The sequence below is a fragment of the Mizuhopecten yessoensis genome, unplaced genomic scaffold, assembly GCF_002113885.1.
Source record: "Mizuhopecten yessoensis strain PY_sf001 unplaced genomic scaffold, ASM211388v2 scaffold10875, whole genome shotgun sequence".
Taxonomy (NCBI): Eukaryota; Metazoa; Mollusca; class Bivalvia; order Pectinida; family Pectinidae; genus Mizuhopecten; species Mizuhopecten yessoensis.
In genome coordinates, this window is record NW_018408765.1 from 195,462 (window position 1) to 210,978 (window position 15,517).

The window sequence follows — 15,517 nt, forward strand, 5'->3', positions numbered from 1 at the left end:
ATCAGCCCTTAATTTATAATCACCAACAGCTGTTTTTCAATCGTTCAAAATCTCCCACCTGAGCGAACACTATTTTTGTTTGTCATGGGGTGACTAAGTCAACAAACTGTACTGATCCGGAATGAAAACGGAATATATTTTTTCTTGTTTAGAAGATTTCCGGACTGCATCGTTTTGTTGATTTGTCACTCCCTGATACCAAATGGTACACTTTCATATAGAAGTGCGCTCTGGCCCCACACCAGACATCTATATGTCAAAATGTCTAATTCTGGTGTTAGGGCTAGAGGAAACTCAGGCTATAAATATATCTGCAACTAAGTGCATAATACAAATTCATTTTACATTTTTACCCAAGACAGAAATGCTGTCCAACCTATTAAACATGACCTAGAGTAAACTTTTATGCTATATAACATATACAAATGTAGTAACAGTAAAATATTGAATTGTCTGTAGCCATCTTCCCTAACCAAGGGTTATGATCCGGTAGCGTAGGAAGACCAGATGATTCAGATTTTAACTGTTGACTAGCGAAGATGATCGATCAGCCACCCAACATGTCCTGATTTAGGGGGGAATGCTGTAATTAAACCTAAATTATGTACTTGCAGGAATTTACTTGGTACACTCGTTCCATTTACAGATAGCAAGCTATTTGAAAATGCTACTTTTCTAAAATCCAAGAATGTCCACCTGACGTTAGAGACTGAGAAACTGAAAGAAGAAAACCTTAGCCTGCAAATCAAAGTAGAGAGCGGGTAAGTATATATATATAGAGCCCATTTTCATAAATTTCATCCTGAGATTCAAATTAACAATGAAAAAAATATTGCACATGTATGCAATGGATGAAATCAGTAAATATGCCCTCGCCATAAAATGGAGGAGCATATAGTGTTGCCCATGTCCGTCCCGTCCCGTCCCGATTCAATGTAAACACTTGGCAACTTCATTCTTTGACAGATATTGGTCAAACCTTTTACAAAGGTCAAGTATGAGTATACTTCGGACATCGTTGTGTTTCAGGGATCCAAGGTCAAGGCCAAGGTCATACTTGCTATATATAGAAAATCATCAACTGATTCAATTTAAACACTTAGCAACTTCATTCATTCACGGATTTTGGTCAAACTTGATATAAAGGTCAAGTATGGGTATACCTCTGACATCCTTGTGTTTCAGGATGGTTATAACATACAGAAAATACATATGACCATTAAAATCAACATATCAACTTTAAGTGTAGTACCTTGTGTGTGTGCATGATTCAGGGTATCAAGATCAAAGTGGTTGTATCTTTTTATAGAACACTGAAACTAATTTCACATGGCAGCAGGGGCATTTATGTCTTACAGACATTTTCTAGTTTGAAATTAGATTCCTTGTAACATTGTTTTGATATTATTATAGTGTAACGTTTGAAATGGCCGTTGGTTCCACCATCATGGACACTGTTTGTCGTATGACCTTAGGTGTTGTTTGGCCCCGTCGTCAGCTGGCATCATCGTCAGAAGACCCAAACTGGTGTGTGGTCGTGATGATCAGTGGACATCATGGTCATATAAACTTATCATTAGCTGTATGTAGTATAGCTCAATCAAAAGAACCTGCAATCATGTGACCTTGACTGTTGTATAATGGTCCTTATCATCAGTTGACATCAACATCACATGGCAATAACTGTTGTGTGGTCCCTATCATAATGTGGACGTCGACATCATCACTGTACAGCCCCTTTTGCAGTAGACATTATTGTCATGTGACATCGACTGTTGTGCGGTCCCTATCATAATGTGGACGTCGACATCATCAGTGTACAGCCCCTTTATCAGTAGACATTATTGTCACATGACATCGACTGTTGTGGGGTCCCTATCATAATGTGGACGTCAACATCTTCACTGTACAGCCCCTTTATCAGTAGACATTATTGTCTTGTGACATCGACTGTTGTGTGGTCCCTATCACAATGTGGACGTCGACATCTTCACTGTACAGCCCCTTTATCAGTAGACATTATTGTCATGTGACGTCGCCTGCTGTGTGGTCCCTATCATAATGTGGACGTCAACATCATCATTGTACAGCCCCTTTTTCAGTAGTCATTATTGTCATGTGACATCGACTGTTGTGTGGTCCCTATCACAATGTGGACGTCGACATCTTCACTGTACAGCCCCTTTATCAGTAGACATTATTGTCATGTGACATCGACTGTTGTGTGGTCCCTATCATAATGTGGACGTCAGCATCATCATTGTACAGCCCCTTTATCAGTAGACATTATTGTCACATGACATCGACTGTTGTGTGGTCCCTATCATAATGTGGACGTCAACATCTTCACTGTACAGCCCCTTTATCAGTAGACATTATTGTCACATGACATCGACTGTTGTGTGGTCCCTATCATAATGTGGACGTTGACATCATCATTGTACAGCCCCTTTTTCAGTAGACATTATTGTCATATGACATCGACTGTTGTGTACCTATATATCATCATTTGACACTGTCATATGACCATAGCAGTTTGGAAGACGTTAAATGCCAAATAATCTTCCTTTTACATTTACTGTTCATGTTTAAAAGGAGTTGCATGAGAAATGAAATGTCATTGAAACTAATAAATAGCAAATTTGAATTTTTCTATTTAAATTAAGTATGAATTATACAAAGTTATTTTATATTATTTTAGTCCATATTGATCCAGTCACTGGTAATTTATACCTGTCATCCAACAAGTGGTTTACGGGTGTATTTCCGTTTCCTGTTTGAAATTTGTCCCAGTAATCCAGTCAAGTCACAATCCCAACCACTTTTGCTGGATGCTGGATCAATAATAAACAGACTGTACATACCCAGTACATTGTAATAAGAATCAAGCCTCCTTCTTCCATGATTTTAGTTAAACATGTAAAACTGTTTTCCTGGACATTGCCGCAGATTAACCTTTTGCATTTTCTGCCCTCCATAGTGAGGGCAAAGTTATGAAGACAGGAAACATTAATACTAGGGCTGCAACGGTTAGAAAAAATGCCGTTCGTATAACTGTGTGTGCTTATCCGAACCAAAACCCGGTAACCGTGTTTTCTTTTGCAATGAAATATGGCCACCAATGGCTCTATATTTTGATAAAAAAATGATTACTTAATTCATTAAAAGCATAAACAAAGAAAACTCAATACTTTTGTCTTGTGAATACAGTTGCAAAACATTGCAAATTCTCAGAATCGTTATGAATTGGTTACATATCGCTAGCCTCCCCAGAGGGAAATTTTCGTAGTCTCACTTCACTCTTATGTGTTGTCAACGCTATGTGCACGTATTTCTGCGTATCACTTCTGGTCGAAACACTGACGATAGCTGCTGATGAATGATGAGTTACATTGTTCAACAGAATGTCAGTCGATGTTATGTTAACATTCAATAGTAAAGCATGTATACTGATCACGAGTGTTTTCGAGGTCTGTCAATCAGCAGTCAGGAGCGACATTTCTGCCCTGGAAGTCAATAAATACATGGATTTTCTAACCGGATAGTTCTCGTTACCGAACGGCAACCGGGTACATGGGTACCCGTTCCAGCCCTAATTGATACAGTTCACATATGTACATAACATATACAGTAATTGTATGTGAACGGCAAAATTAATTCTAAGTAAATATGGACTATTATGGTCTTTATTACTGAACGGAATTTCATTAAACTTGATACAAATGTTTGGTATGACAGAACCTTGAACAAGTTAGTGTTTCGGGTTACTGCGTTAGAAGTCAAGGTCACTTTTACTATTTTTAGAAAAACTTTGTCATTGCTCCATAGACTTCATTTATCAAAAACGCAAACAGATATTCTGATGCAAGCAAAACACAAACTGCGCAATAAAAAACTATTATCAATCGAAGAATGCAGTCGTTAAAGCAGATACTGATACAGCATTTGATTTTCTATTTATTTCCTCATACATATGGCACACAATGTGTGAATGTGAGGGGATTTGTATCACGTGTGATGATGCCTTGTTTGGTCTGTTTATAGATCTATTCCATTTTGAAAACATTTGTGACAATATTATATAAGATTTATATCATCTTATCTTTCGCTTTCTTTTCTACAGAGGTGGAAGTGGGGGAGGAAATGCGGGAGAAAAAAATTCCAATCTTGAACACAAGCTTTACAAACTACAAGAAGAGCTGACAGAACTTCACAGGAAAAGGAGTGAGGTAAAAATCACAAGCTACTCAATTTACGAAAACTCCTTCATACCATAAAACTGGTGTTCTAATTTTGAATAACTCACAGATATTTCCCATACAAAAAATATTTATTATTTTTTATACTTATATACTACTGGTAATACTGTATTTATAGTAATTAACACTCAAGGTGATTGTAAAATGGCTTAAAGGGTGGTGGGGGAGCTTATTAGGATTACGAAACAAGTTGGCGCAGTTACCTCGTGGTAAAGGTGACATAACTGTCGGACACATTCTTAGGAAAGTTTTTCCGTTTTTTTGCATCAATGAAAGTTCACCCTTTCTGGCATTACTGAAGTATCTAATATAAAGGGTGGAGTATATTACACCTTGATAACAGGAGCAGGCCAGAACAGAGTGTTTTTTTGAGACACAGGGTATTCAAATAATTCCATTTAGAGCAACACAAATGGGGATTCAGTGCTTACAACATGAGGGTTCCAAAATCAGCAAATACAGTACGTTGAAAACCTTGATCATTAAAAAAAACGGTCATTTCTACTGTGACTGGTCTGAAACGTAAGAGTCAAAATTGTACAAATGGAGGGGCTGAGGGGCGGGGCCAAAAAGGGATAGTATTTGGCCATATTTCTTTAAGCAACTTTGTTTCTATAACTAAAAAAAGGATATCAGCAATATTTTGTTGGAAGCATCCCTAGGCAGTTGGGATTCAATATTGTACAAATGGAGGGGCTGCCCCACCCCCACCCCAAGGGGGGCTGAGAGACAGGGGCAAACATGGGTTATTTGGCCATATTGATTTTAGCAACTTCTTCTCTAGAACAAAGTAATGGATATCAACCATATATGGTTGGAAGAATTTCCTGTTGGTGAAGATTCACAAGTGTACCATGTTAAAGCCTGACCCCGGATCTGCGGGGCTGGGCCAAAAAGATATTTTTTAAGTTTGACATTATCAAGATCCCCACCCTATAACCATGTATACAATTGGTGAGCATCAAGAAACATACACAATGATATTATAAGAATTAACCCTCGGGTCTGGCCCCACCCCTAGGTAATTCCTGAGCCATAACTTTGAAACAGTTGAGATCCCCACCCCATAACCATGCATATATACCATAGATATTGCTGGGTATCTGTGAAGAATGGACACAATCGTGATATAAGTATTGGCTCCTAGGTCTACTCCACCCTTAGAGACTTGATTCTTGGGTCATTCCCAGTAGATAATTGAGCCACCCTCATTTCTAGAAGATAATTCAGCCACCTCCATTCCCAGTAGATACTCCAGCCACCTCCATTCCCAGTAGATAATCCAGCCACCTCCACTTCCAGTAGATACTCCAGCCACCTCACTCCCAGTAGATAATACAGCCACCTCAACTTCCAGTAAATACAGCCACCCCCACTCCCAGTAGATAATCCAGCCATCAGCATTCCCAGTAGATAATACAGCCACCTCAATTTCCAGTATATAATCAAGCCAGCTCCATTCCCAGTAGGTAACACACCCACCTCCACTCCCAGTAGATAATACAGCCACCACCACTTCCAGTAGATAATACAGCCACTATCACTTCCAGTAGATAATACAGCCACCTTCATTCCCAGTAGATAATACAGCCACCACCATTCCCAGTAGATAATACAGCCACCTCCACTCCTAGTTTATAATCCAGCCACCTCCACTCCTAGTAGATAATACAGCCACCCCCACTTCCAGTAGATAATACAGCCACCTTCATTCCCAGTAGATAATACAGCCACCACCATTCCCAGTAGATAATCAAGCCACCTCAATTTCCAGTAGATAATACAGCCACCACCATTCCCAGTAGGTAACACACCCACCTCCACTCCCAGTAGATAATACAGCCACCCCCACTTCCAGTAGATAATACAGCCGCCTTCATTCCCAGTAGATAATCCAGCTTCCCAGTAGATAATCAAGCCCCCTCCACTCCCAGTAGGTAACACTCCCACCTCCACTCCCAGTAGATAATAAAGCCACCACCATTCCCAGTAGATAATACAGCCACCTCCACTCCCAGTATATAATACAGCCACCACCATTCCCAGTAGATAATACAGCCACCACCATTCCCAGTTGATAATACAACTACCTTCATTCCCATTAGATAATTCGACCACTTTCATTCAGAGTAGATAATACAGCCCCCCACCCCCACCCCCCACTCCCAGTAGATAATCCAGCCATCAGCATTCCCAGTAGATAATACAGCCACCTCCATTCCCAGTAGATAATACAACTACCTTCATTCCCATTAGATAATTCGACCACTTTCATTCAGAGTAGATAATACAGCCCCCCCCCCCCCCCCCCCACTCCCAGTAGATAATCCAGCCATCAGCATTACTAGTAGATAATTCAGCCACCACCATTCCCAGTTGATAATCCAGCCTTCAGCATATCTAGTAGATAATACAGCCACCTCCATTCCCAGTAGATAATATAGCCACCACCATTCCCAGTAGATAATCCAGCCATCAGCATTCCTAGTAGATAGTTCAGCCACCCCCATTAATTAATATTCCCAGTAGATAATACAGCCCCCTCCACTCCCAGTAGATAACACAGCCACCTTCACTCCCAGTAGATAATACCGCCGCCTCCACTCCCAGTAGATAATAAAGCCACCACCATTCCCAGTAGATAATATAGCCACTGCCATTCCCAGTGGATAATACAGCTACCTCCACTCCCAGTAGATAATAAAACCACCACCATTCCCAGGAGATAATCCAGCAATCAGCATTCCAACTAGATAATTCAGCCACCACCATTCCCAGTAGATAATATAGCCACTGCCATTCCCAGTAGATAATACAGCTACCTCCACTCCCAGTAGATAATCCAGCCATCAGCATTCCTAGTAGATAATTCAGCCACCACCATTCCCAGTAGATAATACAGCCACCTCCACTTACAGTAGATAATACAGCCATCAGCATTTCCAGTAGATAATACAGCCACCACCATTCCCAGTAGATAATCCAGCCATCAGCATTCCGAGTAGACAGTTCAGCCACCACCATTAATTAATATTCCCAGTGGATAATACAGCCACCTCCACTTCCAGTAGATAATCCAGCCATCAGCATTTCCAGTAGATAATACAGCCACCACCATTCCCAGTTGATAATCCAGTCACCCTCACTCCCAGTAGATAATCCAGTCACCTCCATTTCCAGTAGATAATACAGCCACCCCACTCCAAGTAGATAACACAGCCACCTCCACTCCCAGTAGATAATCCAGCCAACACCATTCCCAGTAGATAATATAGCTACCACCACTCCCAGTAAATAATACAGCCACCTTCATTCCCAGTAGATAATACAGCCACCTCCATTCCCAGTAGATAATCAAGCCACCTCCACTCCCAGTAGGTAACACACCCACCTCCACTCCTAGTAGATAATACAGCCACCACCATTCCCATTAGATAATATAGCTACCACCACTCCCAGTAAATAATACAGCTACCTTCATTCCCATTAGATAATTCGACCACTTTCATTCAGAGTAGATAATACAGCCAGTAGGTAACACACCCCCCCCCACTCCTAGTAGATAATACGGCCACCACCATTCCCGGTAGATAATTCAGCCACCTCCACGCCTAGTAGATAATACGGCCACCACCATTCCCTGTAGATAATACAGCCGTAGATAATACAGCCACCCCCACTTCCAGAAGATAATACAGCCACCCCCCTCCCAGGATATAATCCAGCCATCAGCATTCCGAGTAGATAGTTCAGCCACCACCATTCCCTGTAGATAATACAGCCACATCAACTTCCAGTAGATAATACAGCCACCACCATTTCCAGTAGATAATTCAGCCACCTCCATTCCCAGTAGATAATTCAGCCACCTCCACTCCTAGTAGATAATACAGCCACCACCATTCCCAGTAGATAATCCAGCCACCACCATTCCCAGTAGATAATACAGCCACCACCATTGCCAGTAGATAATACAGCCACCTCCACTCCCAGTAGATAATACAGCCACTGCCATTCCCAGTTGATAATACAGCCACCACCATTGCCAGTAGATAATACAGCCACCTCCACTCCTAGTATATAATCCAGCCACCTCCACTCCTAGTAGATAAAACAGCCACCACCATTCCCAGTAGATAATACAGCCACCTCCACTCCCAGTAGATAATACAGCCACCACCATTCCCAATAGATAATACAGCCACCTCCACTCCCAGTAGATAATCCAGCCACCACCATTCCCAGTAGATAATACAGCCACCTCCATAGTAGATAATCAAGCCACCTCCATTCCCAGTAGGTAATACAGCCCCCACCATTCCCAGTAGATAATCCAGCCACCCTCACTCCCAGTAGATAATCCAGCCACCACCATTCCCAGTAGATAATACAGCAACCACCATTCCCAGAAGATAATACAGCCACCACCATTCCCAGTAGATAATACAGCCACCTCCATAGTAGATAATCAAGCCACCTCCATTCCCAGTAGGTAATACAGCCACCACCATTCCCAGTAGATAATCCAGCCACCACCATTCCCAGTAGATAATACAGCCACCCCCACTCCCAGTAGATAATCCAGCCAACACCATTCCCAGTAGATAATACAGCAACCACCATTCCCAGTAGATAATACAGCCACCTCCACTCCCAGTAGATAACACAGCCACTGCCATTCCCAGTAGATAATACAGCCACCCCCACTTCCAGTAGATAATCCAGCTACCTCCACTCCTAGTAGATAATACAGCCACCTCTACTCCCAGGAGATAATACAGCAACCTTCATTCCCAATAGATAATACAGCCACCTCCACTCCCATAAGATAATACAGCCACATCAACTTCCAGTAGATAATACAGTCACACCCCCCCCCAGTAGATAATCCAGCCATCAGCATTCCTAGTAGATAATTCAGCCACCACCATTCCCAGTAGATAAGTAGATAAAACAGCCACTACCATTCCCAGTAGATAATACAGCCACCCCCACTCCTAGTAGATAATACAGCCACCTCCACTCCTAGAAGATAATACAGCCACCTCCATAGTAGATAATCAAGCCACCTCCATTCCCAGTAGGTAATACAGCCCCCACCATTCCCAGTAGATAATCCAGCAATCAGCATTCCAAGTAGATAATTCAGCCACCACCATTCCCAGTAGATAATCCAGCCACCCTCACTCCCAGTAGATAATACAGCCACCCCCACTTCCAGTAGATAATCCAGCCACCTCCATTCCCAGAAAAAAATACAGCCACTGCCATTCCCAGTAGATAACCAACTCCAAGTAGATAACACAGACACCTCCACTCCCAGTAGATAATACAGCCACTTCCACTCCCAGTAGATAATACAGCCACCCCACTCCCAGTAGATAATTCAGCCACCACCATTTCCAGTAGATAACACACCCACCTCCACTCCCAGTAGATAATACAGCCACTGCCATTTCCAGTAGATAATAGAGCCACTACTCCCAGTATATAATCCAGCCACATCCACTCCCAGTAGAAAATTCAGCCACCTCCACTTCCAGTAGATAATCCAGCCACCACCATTCCCAGTAGATAAAACAGCCACCTCCATTCCCAGTAGATAATACAGCCACTGCCATTTCCAGTAGATAATAGAGCCACTACTCCCAGTATATAATCCAGCCACATCCACTCCCAGTAGAAAATTCAGCCACCTCCACTTCCAGTAGATAATCCAGCCACCTCCATTCCCAGAAAAAAATACAGCCACTGCCATTCCCAGTAGATAACCCACTCCAAGTAGATAACACAGCCACCTCCACTCCCAGTAGATAACACAGCCACTGCCATTCCCAGTAGATAACCAACTCCAAGTAGATAACACAGACACCTCCACTCCCAGTAGATAATACAGTCACCCCCACTCCCAGTAGATAATACAGCCACCTCCAGTAGATAATATAGCCACTGCCATTCCAAGTAGATAATACAGCCACCTCCACTCCTAGAAGATAATACAGCCACCTCCATAGTAGATAATCAAGCCACCTCCATTGCCAGTAGGTAATACAGCCACCACCATTCCCAGTAGATAATTCAGCCTCCTCCACTCCCAGTAGATAATTCAGCCACCACCATTTCCAGTAGATAATTCAGCTACCTCCACTCCTAGTAGATAATACAGCCACCTCTACTCCCAGTAGATAATACAGCAACCTTCATTCCCAATAGATAATACAGCCACCTCCACTCCCAGTAGATAATACAGTCACCCCCACTCCCAGTAGATAATCCAGCCACCACCATTCCCAGTATATAATACAGCCATCACCATTCCCAGTAGATAATACAGCCACCATCATTCCCAGTAGATAATACAGCCACCTCCACTCCCAGTAGATAATACAGCCACCTCCATTCCCAGTAGATAATACAGCCACCACCATACCCAGTAGATAATACAGCCACCTGAATTGCTGTCATCCAACAGGTTATCCAACCAACTCTGTTCAAACCATTAATGACTGTATTTTGGAGATGATTGGATAGCTTGTTAATTTTGTATAGAAATAATTGGACACCAGGATTTTGGTATTATAATTTGATGTTATTTGGCATAGGCAGGACATAGGTGTAGGTAAACCATACATGGTAGGACTTTTGGGGAAAAAAGAAACAATAGATGAAATAAGCAAAATACAACCAATAAAAGTGCTCTGAGTGTAACCTTTCAGTGGTGCTAACCAGGATTCGAACCCTTGACCACTGATTGTTATACTGTCACTCTAACCAACTTAGCACAGAACTGCCATGGCCTAGTTGTGCTACAGTTATATCCAAGAAAGAAATTAGGGGAGGCTAGCTATGTAAGAACAAACATTGTTGGATTCTCTTTTGTTATTCCTTGTATAAAGAATGAGTACATTATGTAGGACAGAGATCTTCAATTCATTACCAGATGCCAACATAACTTTTATTCTTCATGTATATCAGATACACTAAGGAAAACATTGGACTTTACCTCTGCCTCTAACTCTGTACACTTGAACTCCAACAAAGGTGCTGTATCCTGATTGTGTTTGACATGAGATATCGTGTATTTCACGCCCACACACTGTCGGGGAACATCCTGCTGTTGTCATGTATAACAATACTTTAATCTCAAACTCCAATACATATCAACAAAGCTTCCTTGTTACACAACAACATCATTCGATAGATAGATGGGTGCATTTGGGTTAAATTAGATAATTTGTATGACCCCATCACTCCCAACCCATCCATTACAAGATGGGTAGGGGGTTTATCTAAGTCTCTACCTCAGTTTTCCCTTGTGTCAATCTTAACTTCCTTATCGTAGAAGATAACTTCAGGTTTATATTTTTAATTTGATCTACATACGTCCTGGAGTCCTGATACGTCCTGTGTGATTCAAGGACTCTTCCCGAAAGGTCAAGGTCATTGTCATATATCAAATGACCTTTCGGGAAGTCTATTGTATACCTGGGATCGTTTGCTCAGTATAATAGTTGTCCTTCCCTGCTTAATCTTTTTTTTCATTCATTATTAATGTCTGCCTTTACAGTTGAAATACTATGTATAGTAAGGTGGGTACTGGTGCTCACTATTACAATGAATTAATTCATCCGCAACATGGAGGGGGGAGGCAAAATTCTTATTGCAGCAATCATTTACTGATTAAAACTATCTTTCTTCTTTTTAATCAGATAGTTTTATGTCATGAATCTATAAATTCATTTATTTATTAATCCTTGGAAAAAGAGTTTACCTTTGGTAGGCTTAAGCACAGAATCTGAGTTAGACCATGACAATGGTTCACAACTTTGAATTTGGTGACATATGCTTAGGGCTACAACTTACTTTGAATACATTACTGTATATATGAAGAAAAGTAAACATTCTTTATATATCTTCAAGTATATTTTTAAGCATATTGTATCTTTGCTTGAATTGTCATGCAGTACGTATATATTACACTTCCAAAGGGTTTGAAAGAGTTCAAAGAACTATAATCAGTAAAATAATCATGTGTCTCTTTATTTACTGCAGAATGCTCAACAAATTATAGATTTGAATACAGCACTTCAGGAAAAAGAAAAGGAACTCCAAGCAAAAGATAACAGGTAACCTATCAACAAGGTCTGCTAGAAACAACACATTACTGTATGGCGTGAAATGTTCACTGCAGGTCAATTTTTGCCATTATCGCCCTCCGTAATGATGGCAAATTTATCATCACAGCGATTAAAAGTAAACAGCACAATAAACATAGTTATCACTTCGGAGGGTGAGTTAACAGCACAATAAACAAAGTTATCAATTGGGAGGGTGAGTAAACAGCACAATAAACAAAGTTATCAATTGGGAGGGTGAGTTAACAGCACAATAAACATAGTTATCAATTGGAAGGGTGAGTTAACAGCATAATAAACATAGTTATCAATTGGGAGGGTGAGTAAACAGTACAATTAACATAGTTATCAATTGGGAGGGTGAGTAAACACCATAATAAACATAGTTATCAATTGGGAAGGGTGAGTCAACAGCATAATAAACATAGTTATCAATTGGGAGGGTGAGTAAACAGTACAATTAACATAGTTATCAATTGGGAGGGTGAGTAAACAGCATAACAAACATAGTTATCAATTGTGAGGTTGAGTTAACAGCACAATAAACAAAGTTATCAATTGGGAGGGTGATTAAACAGCACAATAAACAAAGTTATCAATTGGGAGGGTGATTAAACAGCACAATAAACAAAGTTATCAATTGGGAGGGTGAGTAAACAGCACAATAAACATAGTTATCAATTGGGAAGGGTGAGTCAACAGCATAATAAACATAGTTATCAATTGGGAAGTTTTAGTTAACAGCATAATAAACAAAGTTATCAATTGGGAGGGTGAGTAAACAGCACAATAAACATAGTTATCAATTGGGAGGGTGAGTAAACAGTACAATTAACATAGTTATCAATTGGGAGGGTGAGTAAACAGTACAATTAACATAGTTATCAATTGGGAGGGTGAGTAAACAGTACAATTAACATAGTTATCAATTGGGAGGGTGAGTAAACAGCACAATAAACATAGTTATCAATTGGGAAGGGTGAGTTAACAGCACAATAAACATAGTTATCAATTGGAAGGGTGAGTTAACAGCATAATAAACATAGTTATCAATTGGGAAGTGTGAGTTAACAGCATAATAAACATAGTTATCAATTGGGAAGTGTGAGTTAACAGCATAATAAACATAGTTATCAATTGGGAAGGGTGAGTCAACAGCATAATAAACATAGTTATCAATTGGGAAGGGTGAGTCAACAGCATAATAAACATAGTTATCAATTGGGAAGGGTGAGTTAACAGCATAATAAACAGAGTTATCAATTGGGAAGGGTGAGTTAACAGCCCAATAAACATAGTTATCAATTGGGAGGGTGAGTAAACAGCACAATAAACATAGTTATCAATTGGGAAGGGCGAGTTAACAGCACAATAAACAAAGTTATCAATTGGAAGGGTGAGTTAACAGCACAATAAACAAAGTTATCAATTGGAAGGGTGAGTAAACAGCATAATAAACATAGTTATCATCATCCTTCCCCGCAGTCAGTTTTCCTGGACAACATTTCAGATACCATTTAGTCAAGTGTACTGTTTTTAAATATTCTGTTCCTTATTGTTGATAAAAAAGTTGCAAAACAAAATTCATCTATGAAAAAGAGAATGTGAAAATTGTAACTGGAAAAGGTTTTTTCACTTATAATAATAAAGGTGAAATACTTAAAAATATTTCTTTAATCTGAATAAAGCTATAGGAAATTGTCTGAAAATCTTGTCAATCAGAAAAAAATCTCTTTAAAATACCTGTAATCTGAATAAAGCCATAGGAAATTCCCTGAAAATCTTGTCAATTAGAGAAAGATTATTTTGTCAGGTAATTTATTGGTTGTGATGTTCTCTTAACCTTCAGACTGAGTGATGCCACAGCCACAGAGCTGGCCCTGAAAAACGCCATAAAGAACTTAGAACACACAATTATGGAGCTAGAAGCCACCAATCAGGTAAGTAGGTGGGATTTGCCTGACTTAGTCATAGGGGAGGCACAGAAGCTGGGATTCAAATTTTCGTTTCGTTTGGACAACAGTCTTGCATACATGCCAGATATCACGGATTTTCACCTCCGATAAAGTCACACAACGATTTTCCTGTAGTTGTTTAATCAAAGATTTACGAGATTCCACAATGTTTTCAGCGATAAATCACGGAAGCTCTTGAGTAGCTGTCAGGTGAAGGACATGTGATCGAAGTTTATGCAAGAGCTCTTCCGATAACTTGTTTTGTAAACTGTTTGCTACTCATATACAATGTTAACAAAAAACTCTGCCAAAGTCTAAACAAGGTTCTTACTTCATTATTTTGTGCTTTATTTCATATATTTAGTGGAATAAGATAGGGTTTATGCCGTGAAAAACGCCGCGAATATTACCTCCCTTATTTTAGCCTCAAATTCAAACAAATGATCGTAAAACTCACGGGTTGGTCTCTAGGAAATCTGGTATATATGTTCTTGGTATACTGTTTGTACAAATTCTACATTTGATTAATGGAAATTCAACTTCCTCATTGTCTTCTTAACTTTCATTTTTGGCTCACCTGGCTCTTCGGGCCAAGTGAGCTTATGGCATGGTGCGGCGTCCGGCGTCCGTCTGGCGTCAACTTTTTACTTTAAACAACTTCTTCTCAGTAACCAAAAGGCCTAGGGTGATGATATTTGGCCAGAAGCATGCTTGGATGAAGGGCTACCAAGTTTGTTCAAATAAATGACCTTGACATATATCCAAGGTCACAGGGGTCAAATATGTTAAAAGAATTTAAACAACTTCTTCTGAATAACCAAGAGGCCTAGGATGATGATATTTGGCCAGTAACATGCTTGGATGAAGGGCTACAAAGTTTGTACAAATAAATGACCTTGCCTTATATTCAAGGTCATAGGGGTCAAATATGTTAAAATCTTTTAAACAACTTCTTCTGAATAACCGAGAGGCCTAGGGTGATGATATTTGTCCAGTAACATGCTGGGATGAAGGGCTACCAAGTTTGTTCAAATAAATGACCTTGACATATATCCAAGGTCACAGGGGTCAAATATGTTTAAAACCTTTAAACAACTTTTCTTGAATAACCGAGAGGCCTAGGGTGATGATATTTGGGCAGTAATAAACTGGGATGAAGGGCTACCAA

General features: G+C 40.2%; 1 protein-coding gene across 1 annotated transcript in view; it reads left to right on the plus strand.

Moving 5' to 3' along the window:
- LOC110463199 (autophagy-related protein 16-1-like) overlaps positions 1-15,517 on the plus strand; it is a 35,576-nt gene that overhangs the window by 1,571 nt on the left and 18,488 nt on the right. Inside the window, exons 3-6 of the mRNA XM_021517597.1 lie at positions 647-761; positions 4,124-4,229; positions 12,312-12,385; positions 14,244-14,334. Of these exons, the coding sequence (XP_021373272.1) occupies positions 647-761; positions 4,124-4,229; positions 12,312-12,385; positions 14,244-14,334 (386 nt within the window). The remainder of the gene's footprint in view (positions 1-646; positions 762-4,123; positions 4,230-12,311; positions 12,386-14,243; positions 14,335-15,517) is intronic.